The sequence below is a fragment of the Acinonyx jubatus genome, chromosome B1, assembly GCF_027475565.1.
Source record: "Acinonyx jubatus isolate Ajub_Pintada_27869175 chromosome B1, VMU_Ajub_asm_v1.0, whole genome shotgun sequence".
Taxonomy (NCBI): domain Eukaryota; kingdom Metazoa; phylum Chordata; class Mammalia; order Carnivora; family Felidae; genus Acinonyx; species Acinonyx jubatus.
The window spans coordinates 99,457,067-99,475,016 of NC_069382.1; the positions used below are offsets into that span (position 1 = coordinate 99,457,067).

General features: G+C 37.3%; 1 protein-coding gene across 3 annotated transcripts in view; it reads left to right on the plus strand.

The window, feature by feature from the left end:
• IL21 (interleukin 21) overlaps positions 1 to 12,585 on the plus strand; it is a 37,603-nt gene extending 25,018 nt beyond the window's left edge. For 2 of the 3 annotated variants that reach the window (XR_003421631.2, XR_003421633.2), the window contains 2 exons: positions 3,392 to 3,427; positions 7,745 to 7,844. Coding sequence is in view for 1 of the 3 variants with exons in the window: in XM_015074597.3 (XP_014930083.1) it covers positions 3,116 to 3,283; positions 3,392 to 3,427; positions 7,745 to 7,900; positions 9,690 to 9,767; positions 9,864 to 9,887 (462 nt within the window). In the remaining 2 variants the exon portion in view is untranslated. Of the gene's footprint in view, positions 1 to 2,759; positions 3,284 to 3,391; positions 3,428 to 7,744; positions 7,901 to 9,689; positions 9,768 to 9,863 lie in introns of those variants that run through there. The other variant, XM_015074597.3, reaches the window with a different exon arrangement.
• The last annotated feature ends 5,365 nt before the right edge of the window (positions 12,586 to 17,950 follow it).

Below are 17,950 nucleotides of genomic sequence, written 5' to 3' on the forward strand. Positions count from 1 at the left end.
AGGTAGCAGTAGGGTTATCTGGAAGCAGAGGATATGTAACTCAACTAAATCTGAGTCCCCTTACTCCCACCCTAAATTCCATCTAAACATAGTGATAGATTCAAGTGAAATGCAACTTGGGTTCCATAACTTGGAAACATACTGTCAATCCTAAGCAAATCCTACTTGGTGCTAGGAAGAACTTGTAACAATACACACCAGACTTCCTGAAAGTCCTCATTATACATTTTTGTCCTTATCATCCCACACCACGTGGTGGCCAACACTAATCTTCCTTCCCTCTTCTCCAGCATTTCTTGTCCCCTCTATGTGCACTCCTCACAAGCCCAGAAAACAAAATCCCAACCTTTACGGGTTCTCTCATTACCCCTTCCTCTCTTTCCCACCTTTTTCCCAAGAGTAAAAACTCTATACATAGGTGTATTACTTTTCTATTGCTGTTGTAACAAATTACCCCTTAACCAGTGGCTTAAAACAGCACAAAAGTTATTCTTTCACAGTTCTAGAGGTCAGAGGTCTCAAATGAGCTTTATGGGGTTAAAATCAGGGTGTTGGCAGGCTGCAGTCCCATGGGCTCCAGGGGAGAACATGTTCTTTGCCTTTCCCAGCTTCTAGAGGCTGCCTGTATTTACTGGCTTCTGGCCCCATATCACTCTGACCTCTGCTTCTATTATCACATCTTCTCTGACTCCTGACACGCCTGCCTTCCTTTTATAAGTACACCTGTGATTATATCAGGCATACCTGGATAATGTGGGCTAATCTCACATCTCAGGATCATTAATTTAATCACATTTGCAAAGTCCCTTTTGTTATTTAGGGATATATAAAGGTAGCATATTCACGGGTTCTAGGGATTAGCCTACCACACCAGCGATAATGTTCAAAACGCTTCACAACTGATATGCCACTTAAGGCAGGGTGTCTAAAATGAGCTTTATGGAACTAAAATCAGGGTGTTGGCAGGCTTCACTCCCGTAGGCTCCAGGAGAGAACATGTTCCTTGCCTTTCCCAGCTTCTAGAGGCTGCCTGTATTTACTGGCTTCTGGCCCCATATCACTCTGACCTCTGCTTCTGTTATCACATCTTCTCTAAGACCTCAGAAAGATCTTAGGTCATAATGCTGCAGCAGGACCCTGGAGATCCTGGCATGCTGGTTGATGAATAGTAGAGAGGGCTGGGAGGTCTCAGAGAGGGACTGGGATTTGTAGGGTGTTGGTGAGGCACTCTGGGGCTGTAAGGAATGGTTCTCTCTAAGCAATATGAAAGACTTTCCACTTTGTTACAATCAGCACAGTCACACCAGTGCATTTTGGCTGACCACTGACCTGCCATGCTCTTCCTTATCCACAATCAGTACACAAACTTTCTGGGATTTTATCATGTGCTGTATTCACCCCCGTTACCTGGAATGTCTATTTAAGCCTCATCACAACCCAATAATTAGTTCTACACTTATCTTCCTTTTGCAATAACATACCTGGGGTCATATGTGCTATTAATTGCTAGGGCCTGAATCTGAAATTAAGCACTTAACTTTAGAAATTGAGCTCTTAACCATTGTGGTTAGTGTTTACAAGGAGACTCTTTAGGCAGATCAGGAAAGCATGTACATAGACTGTGCAGGCAATGTTGAGGTACCAAGTGACAACATGTAGTCCACATGCATTTCATAGGTTTACATAGAACCCTCTCTTACAGAATTTAATGCTTATTGGGAGGGCCTCTTGATCATACAGTAAGAATTCTTATCTACTTTGTAAGCACTCAACATGTATAGTCTTAAATAGATATTCTGATAAAAAAAAAACAATTATAGTGAAGCAAATCAAGTACAAACTCTAATTTACCTTGTCTACATACAGCCTAGAATAAAGCATGATTTAAGCATGCAATGAAATAGATGAAGAAACAAATGAATAAGTAAAATCCATAGTCAAGAGTTTTATTTGTAAGACCTAACTGACTGTGGTACAAAACTACTTCTGGTTAGAATATTATATTTAACTTTCTCAAATAAGTAGAACAGTAGGAACAGAAGCAGCAGCAGAGAGAAAGATGGTAAAGCCACTAATGGACTTTGAGTCTTTTGTAACCTCTACCTGGTCATAGTTAGAAATGTGTTGCTCATCCCTTGTCTCATATCTAAAAGAAATAAGTAACACTACCCCCCCCCATAATAATTTATGGGTATTTTTGATTTTGCTGTTGAAAAAGTTTTTGGTTTGGACAAGAATGAGAATTAGTACCTTTCATTCATTTAATTGATGCATTGTATAGAAGAGATGGACATCAGAGAGTTTTTTTGTTGTTTTTTAAATGAAGGTAGAGTGAGATCCTGATTGGGAGATGGCATGAATTTCTTTACAGTCTCTTAGAATCATTTATGACACACATAAAAACCAGATTGCTAAGTAAAATATTAGGAGCCAAGATTAATGTTATTTAAAGATGCTCTCAGGGAGAATTGTAAGCAAATTCTACTTTCAACTCTTTAACCTGATTAAAAGCCTAAAATATTCTTGCTAGTTTGGAAAATACCCCTGATATTTAAAATTTCCTAAAATGTAGCTCCCCTCCTACCTTTACGATGGAATACTGGATGATTTCAGTCAAAAGACATAGTTATTACTATAAGAAAAAGTCCTGCAAGAAAGCACATGTTGCCACTTTACTCATTATTGAAGTGCCCTTATGACTGTTAGAGGGAACAGGTAAGATGCTAGGGGAGGCAGAGAAAGAGAGATCAAAGTGTTTTTGTTTACTTCTTTGAAGTTTTGTAGTACCTACTGTTTACCATGCACACTTCTTGATTCATGCTGAAAATTGGAATTCACCCATTTCTCTTTTTCCTGTCTAAGATGCAGATGGGGCACATTTCGTTGACTCCATCAATCCCTGCCCCCCACGCATTAGCACATGCACACGTATACCTAGCCAGTGGAAAAGAAAAAAGAGTTACTCACATTCATCCATTTTACAAAGATTTCCAGGCTGCAATGGGAGGGCTTTACCTCTCCCTGAAGGATGAATAAATAGGTAGCTTTACTGACAACCTGTTCACAGTCAAACTGCAGTGAAAACTGAGACCAAGGTCTTACTCTACTGGCACTTATGAGATCCAGTGCTGGCAACATGGAGAAGATAGTCATCTGCCTGATGGTCATCTTCTTGGGGACAATAGCCCATAAGTCAAGCTTCCAAGAGAAGGATCTCCTCTTGATTAGAATGCGTCAACTTATAGATATTGTTGATCAGCTGCAAAATTATGTGAATTATTTGGTAAGGCCATACTTATCACAACAAAATTTAAATATTATTCTTCAATTAATATAAAAGGTGCTTTTTGACTTATAAAAATAACCCAGAACTAATTTTCTTTTGCTCTAGGAACCTGAACCTCTGCCAGCTCCAGAAGACGTAAAGGTAAGACCAGTTGAATTTATTTGTGATAATATTTGTGACACAAGTTTTTAAATCCAATTAAGAAAGCCACTAACATAATTATCTAGGAATATACTTAATTTCCATGAATTAGGGGGTTTAATAGTTGGTAAAATAGTTATTCCTATTTTGGTCAAATATTCATTGATTTACCAGCAAGCCAATCATAAAAACACCACATAACTTATAAAATATATTTTTATCTCCAAATACCTCTAAGAGTCCTTCCAAGTAGCACTATTGAGACAGAATAACAAAACTAGAAAATAAATCTATGATCAGTTCCTGAATAATGACCAACTAATTAGATTTTAAGAGCCCTTGTAGAATGACAGTTCTTGAGCCCTCCTTTGCAAACCTACCTAAGAAATATAGACACACACCGGAAGAAGCAGAATGCACCTTTTAATAACAAGAAAGAAAGAAAAGAAAGGAAGGAAGGAAGAGAGAAAGAAGAAAGAACAAATTACAGGAACAGCATGGAAGAATGGTAGTATGGAAGTCAAGGCTGTCCTTTAGAATATAATTCCCATATACCTTGGCCTCAGTGAGTCTTGTCTTTGGCCTTTGGAGAGGTCTTTCAAAAGGACTTTTTTCAAAAACTCATCCCATTCTCTTAAGCCATTTAAATCCCTTAGGTCCGAGGAAGAAAAGACCTAGCACATAGTTCAAGAGGGCTGCGTGCTGGTCTTTTCCTTAGTAACTTCGTTCTAGTCTTCACATCTGGTACCCTGAGGATAAAAATGCAACTGGGGAAATGTTTTCATTGTCTCAGACCTTTAACTGCATAAATTAGAATAACTATAAAAGTGCTACCAGTAATTAGGACACTACAGAGGAGGAGACATATGAAGACACATTGCAAAGAAAACAATTATCGTAAATGACTATGTGTAAAAGTTTAGAAAGTGAATGAGTCACAACCATTGCTTTTCTCTAAAATTCACTCTCTAGCTCTGAACCTAACCACTCTCATTTACTAGGTCTTTTTCTAATAAGCAGCATCTAAAATGAAAGCAGCACATTCAGCTTATTGGAAAGCCTTTTCTAATAAGTGAGAATATTTCTTAATTGATGACCTAATTATCAAAACATACATTTTCAGCATCTCACGCATTTTGTTTAACTGCTGTGGTTACAGTCCTTTGGGACTAACCCTGTCTATAACTTGCAGAATAAGAAATAAGAAAGATTTCCCATTTTCTAACTTGAGTTGATCCAATGGGTATTTCCTTCATTAAATATCTATGCTTTGTTAAAGATAGAGGCTTTTTACCTTACATCATAATGAGAAGATTTCATCTCAGTGACAGTGTATCTATCTGACAATCTTATCAAACAATGCTTGCTATGATACAAGTGAGTAATGGTATAGCAAAGATCTTTAAGCTATGCTGGCAGGCAAACTTAGGAAGAAAATAATTCAAGGCCACAGTAGCATTATGTCAAGTTTTTCAGGGCTAGCATCAAAGCAGGGCCCATAAGAGATTTAAAAATAAGGAAAATAAATTTATTTACATGTTGCATGTAAATGTTGATACTTTGTGATTATCTCAGATCCCTTATTGGCCTTGCCAGGCATTGTTCTCTTTCTTATAATTATATAACCAGTGATCCTCAACTGGTAATGACTTTGCCCTCCTGACAACATCTGACATTGTCTGGAGAAATTTTGGGTTGTCACAGTTGTGTGTAGGGGAGTGCTTTCTACTTGTCAGAGATGCTAGTAAGCATTCTAGAATGCACAGGACAGTCCTAACAACAAAGAATTATCTAGCCCAAAATGTCAATTGTATTGCTATTGAGAAACCCTGATATAAACCTAGTTTGCCTTTGGGACAAAGGTATCTTGCCCAAGACTTCCTAGTGTGAGTGGTCAGGCCTTTCTGTGAGGGGGAAAAGTAGGTTAAAAATAAGCTATAAGGAGGCAAATATTTTCAAATATTCAGCTGCAAAACAACAAAGCCAAGCGTGCTTCCTTGCAAAAGCAGCAGTTGACTGTTCTCTGTTTGTTACTCTTGCTTTTTTGACTTCCGTACTGCTCCTTCTATTTTGCAATAATATAGGACACACAACTCCTCATTTTATCATGTGTTGAAGGATGAAGGAATCAAAGCCTTGCCCTCATAGTTTGCTGCCACCAAGGCATAGCAAAGGAAAATAATTGTTATGCTCCCAGATGGTGGTTCTACACATGAGTTTGGGTTCATTCTGTAAAGACCAGGAGTGACAGGCCATCCATGGCTGCCTGAAGCAAGGTTAATATCTCCACTCCCCTTCCCAGTGCATCTGTAAGGCAGTTGTCAGGATAGCTTCTCCACTTCTTTTCCTCTCTGAGGCTGCCTTTGGTGTGTGTCTGAAGCCCAATGCAGCAGTTACTTGTCCTGGACTGTACATGGCTGGGGACAACTCTGCTGCTTGCAGAAAGCACTGAGCAACATACCACCGCCTACTGACACAGGTAAACAAGGAAGGGCATGAGACAGTGCAGCCTGTCAGTGTCCAGACGCCATCCAGAGGCTTTCAGAAAAGCTTTCTCAGGCATAAGCTCTTTCATTACTGATCTTGACCATTCCTGGCAATACCAAGGGAGTTCATTCGGTAGGGCCCCTATACTTCTTTGGAACGTAACTTTCTTTCAACATACCCATGTAAATGTTAACTCAGCAAAATGGGCTTCTGTGAGAAATGCTGGTTTCTCAGATCATCACGGATGAAGCAGTTAGTGTTTTCAGTTTCAGCTGGAAAATTTACCTCTTTAAATATGAATATTATTTTTTTCCAGTAAGTTAAGCCGGTTGTGGTCAAAAAGAAGAGAAAAGAAAAAACTTCAACAAACATGAGCATGTGGTTTTCAAGGAAAAAAAAGTGCTATAATTAACATTTATAAATAGTTTCTATTAAATAAGCATTTTGGCAAACATATGGAAAGGATATTACCTTGCCCTTATGAGAGAGGCAAACTGTTCTGATAGAAGGAAACCAGATAAGCTGGTTCTCAGCTTGTGGCTATGTATGCAAAGTAAGCCTGACAGGCTTGTGTCTTAATGATGCATGTTATTAATCAACATTCATATTGGGTAAGCATATGGGTTGGAAAATGCAAAGCAGGCCAGATGCTATTTTCAGCTGATTGTCCATGAGAAGACTCAGATAATTTTGTTATATGTGGAACTGCCCTTGTAGGAACTGAGAGAAATTAAGGTTTCTGGTTTCATATGGCTGTGTCTTCCATACACATTAGTGAGATAGGGATGCGACTACTGGGGTGGGGTGGGGTGTGGATAGAATAGCATGATATACACACATTGGCTGAAAGAAAAAAGAAACTTGGATACAAGTTTTTAGATCAGCATTAAAATGTTTTTAATAAGTCAATTTAAGTTTTGTTCTTTCGATATATTCCATTTTATTTTCAGTTTGATTTCTACGGTTTTTGAGTTACTACTCTCTAGTTATTTGACTAAACCAAGAGACAAGGTTTTGGTCCTTGTTCCGCCCTCTTCTTCATTCTTTGAGACACCATCCTTAGTTTCTAAGGAACAGTCCTCCGTCCCATTGGTTGCACAAGTCTCAAATTCTGTTCCTTGACTAGGTAGTTCAGGCAGAATCCTACCCTAAGTGACCTAAGAGTGTGAATAGCATTTTAGAAGAGTCATGTGTAGTCTGTCACAGGTGTATGGACTCTTAGATGTAGAATATGCCATCAGAGGTAGATAGCCACTTCCTTCACCCAAAGTAGGGGCATTAACTCATTTACTTCGTTTGTTGACTCCATACGTAGTTATTGAGCACTGACTAGCAATAAGACAGGATGCCAGGTGTTGTGTAAGGTAAGATGTTGCTCGAGACATGTCACTGTTAGATGCTTCCATGAACATTGTAGAGAGAAACAAACAAAAAACAAATAAAAAAGATTGCTAATCAGATTACAGCGTATCTCACCCAAAGCTGCAACCAGTCATAGTGTAACTTATAGAAAATTTAGAAAATTTAGAAGATCCTGTCTACTACCCAGACCTCAAAATGGCATTAGAAATGGAAAAGCTAGGATCCCTCCTTTTGCCTGTAGGGAGGGAAATGTTGTCTCTTCCCTAATACGGGATGAAATTTTACATTGCAGGTGCCTCCTTCTAATGAGCCCAAATGCATAGGGCGTGAACTCCTTCCTCACAATCTGCTGAAATAAATGTGATCTAATATGCTGTAGTAGAAGTAGAAAAAGAGGACTGGGAAGGTCATTTACTTTCTGAATAACTTTTGTTTTGTTTACATATATATAAATTATTTCTTTTTCAGAGACACTGCGAACGGTCAGCTTTTTCATGTTTTCAGAAGGTCCAACTAAAGGCAGCAAATACAGGAGGCAATGAACAGATAATCAGTGTATTAACTAAACAGCTGAAGAGGAAACTACCTCCCACAAACTCAGGCAGAAGACAGAAACACAGACCAGTAAGACTGTCATTTGTCATCTCTCTTATTTGTACTTAGTAACTACATCTCTTACGGTACATAACGCACTTATACACACATTTGTAGCCAGAGATTCCAGTGCCTTCCTTCCAGTTACACGCTGTCTTGTATGGCGTATTTTGAGAAGTGAAGTCACCTCTTCCAAATCCACAGACTCAAAAGTGCCCAGAAATCCTGTTAAGAATTTGCTAACCGTCTCTGGTAGCTGGAAGAAGTTAAAATAGCCTCTCAAGGTGAGGAAGTCACTTGGCAGGAAATCTAATTGTGACTTAGGAGTTAAGTATTTTTCTTTCATCATATGGTCACATATAACTTGTATGCTTATTAACAGGAGCTAGGGCCTAGTTTTCCTATAAGAAAAGAGACAGCCTACAGGAGACCAAGAAAAATCTCTTATTTGGCCTTCTTCTCTTAAAGAATATTATTGTCCTATATAATCACAGAGTCAGCACTATATTTAAATAGGACAGATCTCATTATTTGGCTGGAGAATTTTAATAGTCCCTAGGAGACCCTGAGACCCTCTTGTATATTTCTTCCTATGCCAACTCATACGCAATGCTGATACTGTCATCACTAATTCAAGAATTAATCAAAACCAGTGGAATAACACATAAGATAAATTTCTCCAAAATATTTTTTTGAATCAGTTCTCTCTCTTCTAAGGAATTTCACATATGATTCAAATGAAACCTTAATGACATTATCAAAATGATTTTTATTTCCTTTGATTTCTTAGCCAGGTTTCATTGTAAAAAGTATCCCTCTAAAACTTTCCTCAGAAAGAAAGGAGCATTTGAAACCCAAAAGCAAAGACTTATGAAATGGCAGTGCGGGCACTGAGCTTTTATCTAATTAAGCACCTTTTTTGGTAGATGGGAAAATGAGACCTTATTAAGTGACTTGTCCAAGCCCTGCAAATACTAAGTTGCAGAATGAAAACTAGAACTTACATCTCCTACCTTTCAGTCAAAGGCTCCCACTACAACATCAAATGGGCTTAGAGACGTTGAATACCAAGCAATGGCCTGGTGTTTTTGTTCTCAAAAGGAATAAGGATAAAGAAGAAAATCCCAGAATTAAAAAAAAAAAAGAAATACAAGCAGGCAAGACACATAAGAAAAATTGCTCAATCTTCCTATAATCAAATAAATGGAAGCTAAGGAAATCCTACTTTTTTCCAAAAAAAATTTTAACAGTACTCAATAATAGTACGAATGCTCTGCATGAATACAGGTGGAACTTTTTTACAATATACAGCAAGACAAAAATTTTTATTCCTTTAATTTAGTAATTGTACTTCTAGAAATTTTAAATAAAGATGTATATAAAAATTATTCAGAAATGTTCTTGCATTGTATGCAATAGTGAAAAGTTAGAACAATCTATGTGCCCAAAAATAGTAACAGTTTGATGGTACGTTGGAATACAGAGCAACAATTACATATATTTTTGAAGAATATTTAACAGGTAGGAAATGCTTGTATATGTTGAGTGTAAATAAAGCTAATTACCAACCAGTGTAAATAACATAAATGCAAAGAAAAAAAACATTGCTGGGAGGATATGCATCAAAAGATTGCAGTGGTTATCTCTGAGGATGGGGATTACAAGTGATTTTTTCCCATTGTTATTTCTTGAACAATTTTATGCACATCTCAAAATTTTTTTCAGTGAACACGGTTTATATCTCTAACTGGAAAAAATATATTTTAACTGAACATTTTATTAAATGGGAAAAATGTTGAACTTTTTTGTTGATTTCTAGACATGCCCCTCATGTGATTCTTATGAGAAAACATCACCGAAAGAATTCCTAGAAAGATTGAAATCACTCATCCAAAAGGTATGCAACTGAAATTGTATTTAATTTTCTACTTCATATTTATCTATCCAGATTTATTCTTACATTTATGTTACTCATGGTATACTATTTCCACAGATGATTCATCAGCATCTCTCCTAGAACAAATGAGATACGAAGGTTCCTGAGGATCTAACTTGAAGCTGGACACTATATTACATACTCTAACACAGTAGTGAAACTCACTTCTTGGTATTCTAAATGGAGGAGTACAACATATTGGTGATGGGGAAAAAGACTCAGATCAGTATTTCAAGTCAGGATTATTTCCCCCCAGTTACTATACAGTTCTTCAGTTTGATCCACATGCTCTGTATCTGGTCAACTTGAAAAAGCTGTCTATTCAATTAAGTCTGATTTCCTATGTTATGGATTTCTATGGTTTCTAAAATTTTTACTTTATATTAGTGCCCAAATATGGCATTCCTTGATGGAGAGAGAAGCTTAAATTTTTTTTTAAGCTTAAAATTTTTAACCAAAAACATGGTTTGGGAATTTAGTGGTCTTGTATTAACCTTGACCTTGATTAGCACAGGAATGAGGTGTCTGATGATCATTAATTTAAAAGTTATATACCTTCATTCAAGATGAGAAATATAGAAGCATAGGGTCAAGATGAAATGTTGGTCTTTATTCTCTTAAGGAAATGGAAACTGAGTGTTTAAAAATGTATATCTGAAGAGTTTATTTTTTATCTCAGAATATCTAACATATAAATATATAGTTTATTTATGTGCCAGGAGATAGCTTTACTAGATGGCTACAGAAAAAGGTCTTATTTCTTTATTGGGATTTATCAAAAATATTTAAATACTATAGATATGAATGTATTTATGGAATACACTCTTGTAGTCTTTTTTCTTTAAGTCGTTTTAACATACCTTCCCCAGTTCAAGTCCCCTTATAAGCTAACATTTTAAGCTTGTGGAAATGGCAATTAAAACGTATAGAGGGACATATTCAGGTGGTATTCTGGAACAAAATGCATTTTAAGCAAAGTCTTGTAGCTCTCTTCTCAAATTGTTATAATGATTACATGGGAGCGAGCTAGTAACTCCAAATGTCTGTCACCTTTCTTCCTTTCTTTTCTTTCTTCTTTTGAACGTGACAGACACTTTGTGCTTGCATGCTTTGCATAAGGCAAATTCAATCACTTGTATCAAATCAAAATAAGGAGACAAATCAAGAGGCCAAGACTTCTGTCCTAATAGAAAACAGACTTTTGCATAAACATTCCAATTTTTCAACCATGGATAGTAAAAGTAAGCAACCTGTTCTAACTGCCATTTCTTATCAACTCCAGCAGAGTTTATTTAAATATGAAATTAAAAACTCTAGGAAAATAAAATTTTTGCTAGAATGTCATAAGCTATTTGAGAATCTCTTGTTGTTAAAATGGCTGTGAACGTGCAAGAGGATGTGGGATGGGAAATACTGTATGTTCTGAGAAGAAAAATTATCTACTTAGAAGTATTTTTTTTAAGTACAGATAAATTTATAGTTCTAAAAGATATATTAGCTGTCAATTATTTCATCAAATCTCAATGAAATGTGTTATCAAAAACACGGTATTCTACCTTAAAATTTTAAAATGTTATCACAAAGGGATCATGTAAACAATAATGATGATAACATGCATGTAGAGCCTACCTATGTGTCAAATGGTGCCAGCCCACATTATTGGGATAAAAGCAGAAAGCAGCCACAAAGTTGCCTAGGGAAGGATGAAGTCTGTATTTCTTGTTTTTGGCTTTATAGTTGGTGACTTCTTTGACACTGTGATTTTATATTTAAAATAATATATTTATTTTGGTGTGTTTACTGTTAAAATCTCTGTTCTAATCCTTTGACCAGAGATTCTACCTTAAGAGTAAAAATAATTTAACGGGGTGTTGGTTAAGAGCCTTCACTAAACTGAGTTTAAAGACTCAGGTAAAGATCCTAGCAACACTCCAAGAAAAGCACTGCATTGAAATAAACAAGATGAAGAAGTAAGACATGAACAGCTCCATCTTCACTGCTCTGTGTTCAAGACTTAAGCAGCCCTCAAAAGAGATAGAGGCTTACCTACGAACATTACTGTTCACCTACAGATGGTGATACAGGAGGCCTAAAATCTTGCTGGCTGTGAAATCATGGTCACTTGCTTAAATTTGGGGGGTTTCCATTTCCCTATCTGTAGAATGAGGATGTTGGACTGAATCTCTAAAGTCAATTCTACCTTTTTTAGAGCTTTTTGTGTCTATGAATGTCTAAAGTTCTGGATGTTCTGGATACTCTTACAGGAACATCTAACCATACTCTGAGTAAAACTTTCACTAAATCTGATGTTCAATTGAACAACCTTATTCAATAGCATTTGTAGCAACACTCACTGCAGGAACAAAGAAAATGTTCCCCTCTCCCCCCCAAAAAAGGAAGGAAGAAAGAAAAAAAAAAGGAGAAAAACATTGCAGTAGGTCATGGAAGTTCAGGGAAAATTAATCATGATTTTTACTACTGTAGCTGAAAGTGTCTTCTTTGGACACTTGTATAAAATTGTAGCATTATTATTCTATATTATTGCTCTGTTGTATTTACACTTGCATCTGAGAATTTAGTTTTAATACAAACTATGTACTTTATAACTTAATAATTATTTATTATATATTTGGTTTTAAATGTTTATGTTCATGGCTTCTTATTTAAGACTTGATCATATTAAATACTTCCCAGTCAGTACAACTGTTTTTGTGATTCCCTGGAAACCCTTAATTCAATAGTCTTAGCAGAAAATAAAAGATGATCCTCAGTTTCTGGGAGCATATTGTTTTTATATGTATATTGCTAAGACAGTCTTTTCTCCTTACATACTTTCACTGAAATGGAACCTTCCGCTTCCTGTCTCCACCTCAAGGATATCACGTCCTTTTGCAGCTCTCCCAAGTGTATGGCAGGTTCTGAAGGAGTTGAAGATATCCTTGCCAATGCCCATTACATGTACACTCTTGTGTAAAACTCTTTCCTGCTTTGACATTTATCCCATTTAGCTTTTCTGTACCTTTATTTGTTATTGGTGATTGTCATCTGTTCTCTCCTCCATCTTTACAGAGGAGTTAGGCATACTCTTTCCCTTGAATTCAACTTCTGCCATCATCTTGGGTAACTTCAGTGCCCACAAGGAGGATTCCGCCAACACTGCCACTTGCCAGAACATTGACTACCTCAGTTTCAAACACCTGCAGGTGGCCCATTCCCATGGCCATGTGTCAGACTTTATTGCCTTGGAACTATTTTCAGTATGAAATCCTTATATATATAAAGCCATCATCTGCTAGTCTCTTAATTCTTAAACTGCCTTACTTCTACCACATCTGTTCACACTCTCTCTCTCTCTCAAAATAAAGAAAGAAAAGAAAAGAAAAGAAAAGAAAAGAAAAGAAAAGAAAACAAAGAATAGTCTCTACATGTGTCTCTACTCCCTCAACTTCTATCCATACATCAAACCACTATAATCTGATTTCTACCCATCCTACACCCTATCTGTGTATTAAAATGCCCTTTCTTTGATCAAAATACCTTCAAATTACCCAACTCACAAATATGTTTAAGTCCTTATCTTACTTTATCTTATCATGGCTTTTGCTACCTTTAATAACTCTCTTTTCTTCTTTGACTTTGGAGGGTCCTCCTTCTCCAGGTTCTTGTCTTACCTCTCTTACCACACATTCCCCATCTCAGTTGTTGGTTTGCTTTCCTGTGTCCTCCCTTTAGAAGTTGATATCCCTGAGGATTCTGTCCTGGCCACCTTTTCACTTTAAACTTTTCCTTCGATAGTCCAATAGATTCTTGGTGTTTTAAACATGCCCTTGTATGTTGTTTACCCACAAATCAGATAAAGGCCATACCTCTCTGTTAATTCCCAGACCCCTAAATCCAATTTCTCCCTGAAGATTTCCATCTTTATCTTCCAGGCCCTTCATCTCAACATGCCAAAACTGATCTTGTCACTGTTTCCCACTTCCATGACCTCCTCTACTTTCCAGTATTCCCTAATCTTAATTAATGGGAATGCATCTCCAGCCTCCCTGACTCTGCCTTCTCTCTCATTCACTATAACCAATTGGCCACGGGCCTTGCTATTTGTATCTCTTAAGTACATCCTTTCTTTTCCATTCACTCTGTCATCATTTTAATGCAGGCTCTCAGCAATGGTTACAATAACTTTTGATTGGGTTTCTGGTCTCTTGCCTTCTCTTCTCTCCAATCTATCTCTGCATGGTCACCAGAATTATATCTGATCAAATGTAAATTAGATAATGATTTTCCCTTATTTAAAGCCTTTCACTGGTTCTTCTTTGGAATAAAGCTGAGGCCTGAAGCTGGGCATGTAAGACCCTTTATCATCTGCTCCACTCCGCTCCCAGCCTCTTCTCACCTTGAACTTCACATTCCAGCGATTCACGTCTGCTTCTAGTTCTGACACACCATGCTGTTTCATGCCTCTGTGTCTTTGTACTTGCAGTGGAATATTACTCCTCCACCCTCTCCTCAACATCCAGAAAAACCCTCAGGCATCTGTCAGTACTCAACTTAGTTATCACTTCCTCCAGAAGTATTTCCATCACCATCTCATTCCATCTCTGTGACAGTATTAATCTCTTCTCACTTTTAGAACTTGAGCATACTCTGGTTATTAGTTTTAATGTGGTATATACACATTTATTGACCGATACATCTGTTTCCCTTTCCAGAACATAAGCCTCTTTGGTAGAAGGAAGTGCATCTTGCCTGCACAGTGCCTTATATATAGCACATAATATATAGTAGAAAACAATGTTCAAAAATTGAGTCAGACCAAATACAAAATACATAATTATGCACTGAAACTTTCCTTGATATGCATTGAAGTTTTCCTTGACATCTCTTTCTCTTACCCATTGAATCCAATTATCATCAAAGCCTGTCAACTCTGTTTTCAAAATAACTCTAGAAGACAATCACCTGTCGCCATCTTCAGCTTCCACTTTATTTGACTCCACCACCATTTTTCACTTAGATAATTGTAATATTTTCCTAAATTGTTTTCCTGATTTTGTTCTTGCCCCTCACCAAACTTTATTTGCAACAAGCAACCTTAATAATCTTTTAAAACACCAGAGTATGTCACCCCTTAGCTTAAAACCTTCCAATGGCTCCCACCTCATTCAGAAAGCTGTAGTCCTACAACAAGGGCTACATGGTCATTATGTTCCTTCTACTTCTCTAACCTCACTTTCATTCTTCTTACTCAACTCAAGCCACACTGACACTCTTCCCTGTCTCCAGCACTCTAGGAACACTCCCACCCATGGCATTTGCAGTTTCTGTTTCTTTTGATTGGAATGCTCTCCTGCCAATGTCCACATAGTCCATTCTTTCCCCTCCTTCATGTCCCTGCTTAACCAGGTCTTCTCTATCAGGTCTTCTCTATCATCTCTTTTAAAAGAGGACTACCAGGGGCACCTGGGTGGCTTAGTCGGTTAAGTGGCCAACTCTGGATTTCAGCTCAGGTCATGGGTCGTGAGTTTGAGTTGGAGCCCTGCATTTGGCTCTGTGCTCACCATGCAGAGCCTACTTCACCTTCAGATTCTGTCTCCCTGTCTCTGCCCCTCCCCTGCTCATGCTTGCTCACCCTTTCTTTCAAAAATAAAGAAACGTTAAAAAAAAAAGAGGACTACCATCCTCTTTTAAATTGCAACTTCCCCAAACACTGCTGCTTTATTTTTCTCCATAGCACTTACCATCCTCAACATATACATTTTAATAATTTATGTGTTTATTGTCTCTGTCCCCCACCAGAGTGTACGCTCAATGTGGGCAGAGATTTTTGTTGGTTTTGTTCACTGCTATGTAACTGGCACCCAAAACAATGCCTTGATCATAGAAATCACGAAAAATTTGTAGGAAGAATTGATGGATTCTAGGATAGCTGGCATTGGAGTTATGCCACAGGGTTTTCCCAACATATAGTTCGCCTTTTCTTTATTATGCAAGTTGTGTACTATTGAATTTTTTCCCTTATAGCTTCTCCCTGATCTCCAGGTAGTTTGTATCTTCTGCAAATTTACTCCCATCCTCTTATCAGATGTAACGACACCTCTTCTATATTTTTCAAGTGATAGCACTTCTCCTTTTATAAAAATAGAAAAGTAAAATATCCATGCCACGACTTTGGAGTCTCTAAAAATGTCTTTTTCTACCTTCATTCATAATAAAATATTATTTTCAAGAAAGTTTCCATGTGTTTTACAAATTATCTTATTTTTCTCACTTTTTAAACTTTTTCCTTTATTCATTCATCCTGAATGAGATGATAAAGTGCTCTGGAGAAAGACAAGCAGAGAAAGGGGGATGGTTGGGGGGCATGTGTGGGGCAGATGAGGAGAATAGTTTTAGCTAGAATGAAAACCTACATCCAATGGGATTTTTTGTTACTTCCAGTGAGCTTAAATGAGGAATAATATAAAGGTGAGAAGAAATCACATGATGATAAAAATTTCGAGAGAGAACTCTTTGAGGTACAGTGTTGAAATGGACTTTAGTTCAAATGAATCATCTAACAAGTGTCTATAAGATGGCAAGTGGTTCTCAGCGCTGGCATGCATATAGTCATCTGGAGAGCTTATAAAAAATACTACTGGGGGGGGTGTGTCTGGGTGGCTCAGTCGGTTGAGCGTCCAACTTCAACTCAGGTCATGATCTCACAGCTTGTGAGTTTGAGCCCTGCGTCGGGCTCTGTCCTGACAGCTCAGAGCCTGGAGCCTGCTTCAGATTCTGTGTCTCCCTCTCTCTCTGCCCTCCCCAACTCATGCTCTGTCTCCCTCTGTCTCTTAAAAATGAATAAATGTTAAAAAAATAAAAAAAATACTACTTCGTATTTAATTAAAATAAAATCAAAATGTCTGAGGGCCTGGTAATTAATATTTTTAAAACTCTCCAGGTGATTCTAGTATATAGTCAGGGCTGAGAACCACTGAATGATTCAAAGCAATGTTGACATATTATGACCAGGAGATAGAGATGATATATACTACAGAATTATGAGTACATTTATGTACTTTTTCTAGATCATTACCCTTTGCAACAATTTAATTCTCTCTGAGGCCCTAACAGCAAAGATAGCACCCAAAAGATGTGCTTTCTCTTTATAGCAGAAAGATAATTTTGGAGATATTAAAATTTTTTTATAATTTTTTAAATGTTTTAATTTATTTTTCAGAGAGAGAGACAGAGGCAGAGTGCGAGTAAGGAAGGGGCAGAGAGAGAAAGAGAGAGGGAGACACAGAATGTGAAGCAGGCTCCAGGCTTTGAGCTGTCAGCACAGAGCCTGACACGGGGCTTGAACTCACAAATGGTGAGATCATAACCTGAGCCAAAGTCAGATGCTTAACCAACTGAGCCATGCAGGCACCCCAAATTTGGCACCCTGATTTTTTTTAATGTTTACTTATTTTTTAGAGAGAGAGAGAGAGAGAGACAGAGCTTGAGTCAGGGAGGGGAGAGAAGGAGGCACAGAATCTGAAGCAGGCTCCAGGTTCTGAGTTGTCAGCACAGAGCCCAAGGCGGGGCCCGAACTGCAAGATCATGACCTGAAAAGAAGTTGGACATTTAACCGATTGAGTCCCCTAGGCTCCCCTTGGAGATATTTTAAATAGGATTAATTATTTGTTTAAAAGAGGAATAATAGATTATGTAATAATCCTATAAAAAGATTCAACACAGCAGTAAGAAAATGATAGTAGTTACATGCCTGAATCTCAGAAACACAATTTTAACAAAAGATGCTAAACACAAAATACAGATTTTATGATTCCATTTATATAAAGCTCCAAAACAAGCAAAACTAATAGTATTAGAAAGTCAATGGTGGTAATCCTTGGAGAGGAGAATGAAATAGTACCTGAGAGAGAATATAAAGGGGGACTTCTGGGGTACTAATAATGTTATATTTCTTGTCCCAGGGGGAGGTATTTATTGAGTTGTACACTTATGATTTATACCATTTTCTCTACGTATGTCATAATTCAATAAAATTAAAATTCAATTATTAAAAATAATTGATAGAAAAGGTCTTTTAGAAAAATTCTGTCACATTAACAATACATGGCACTTATAGAAATAAAAAAACTTGCAGAAGGCTATGG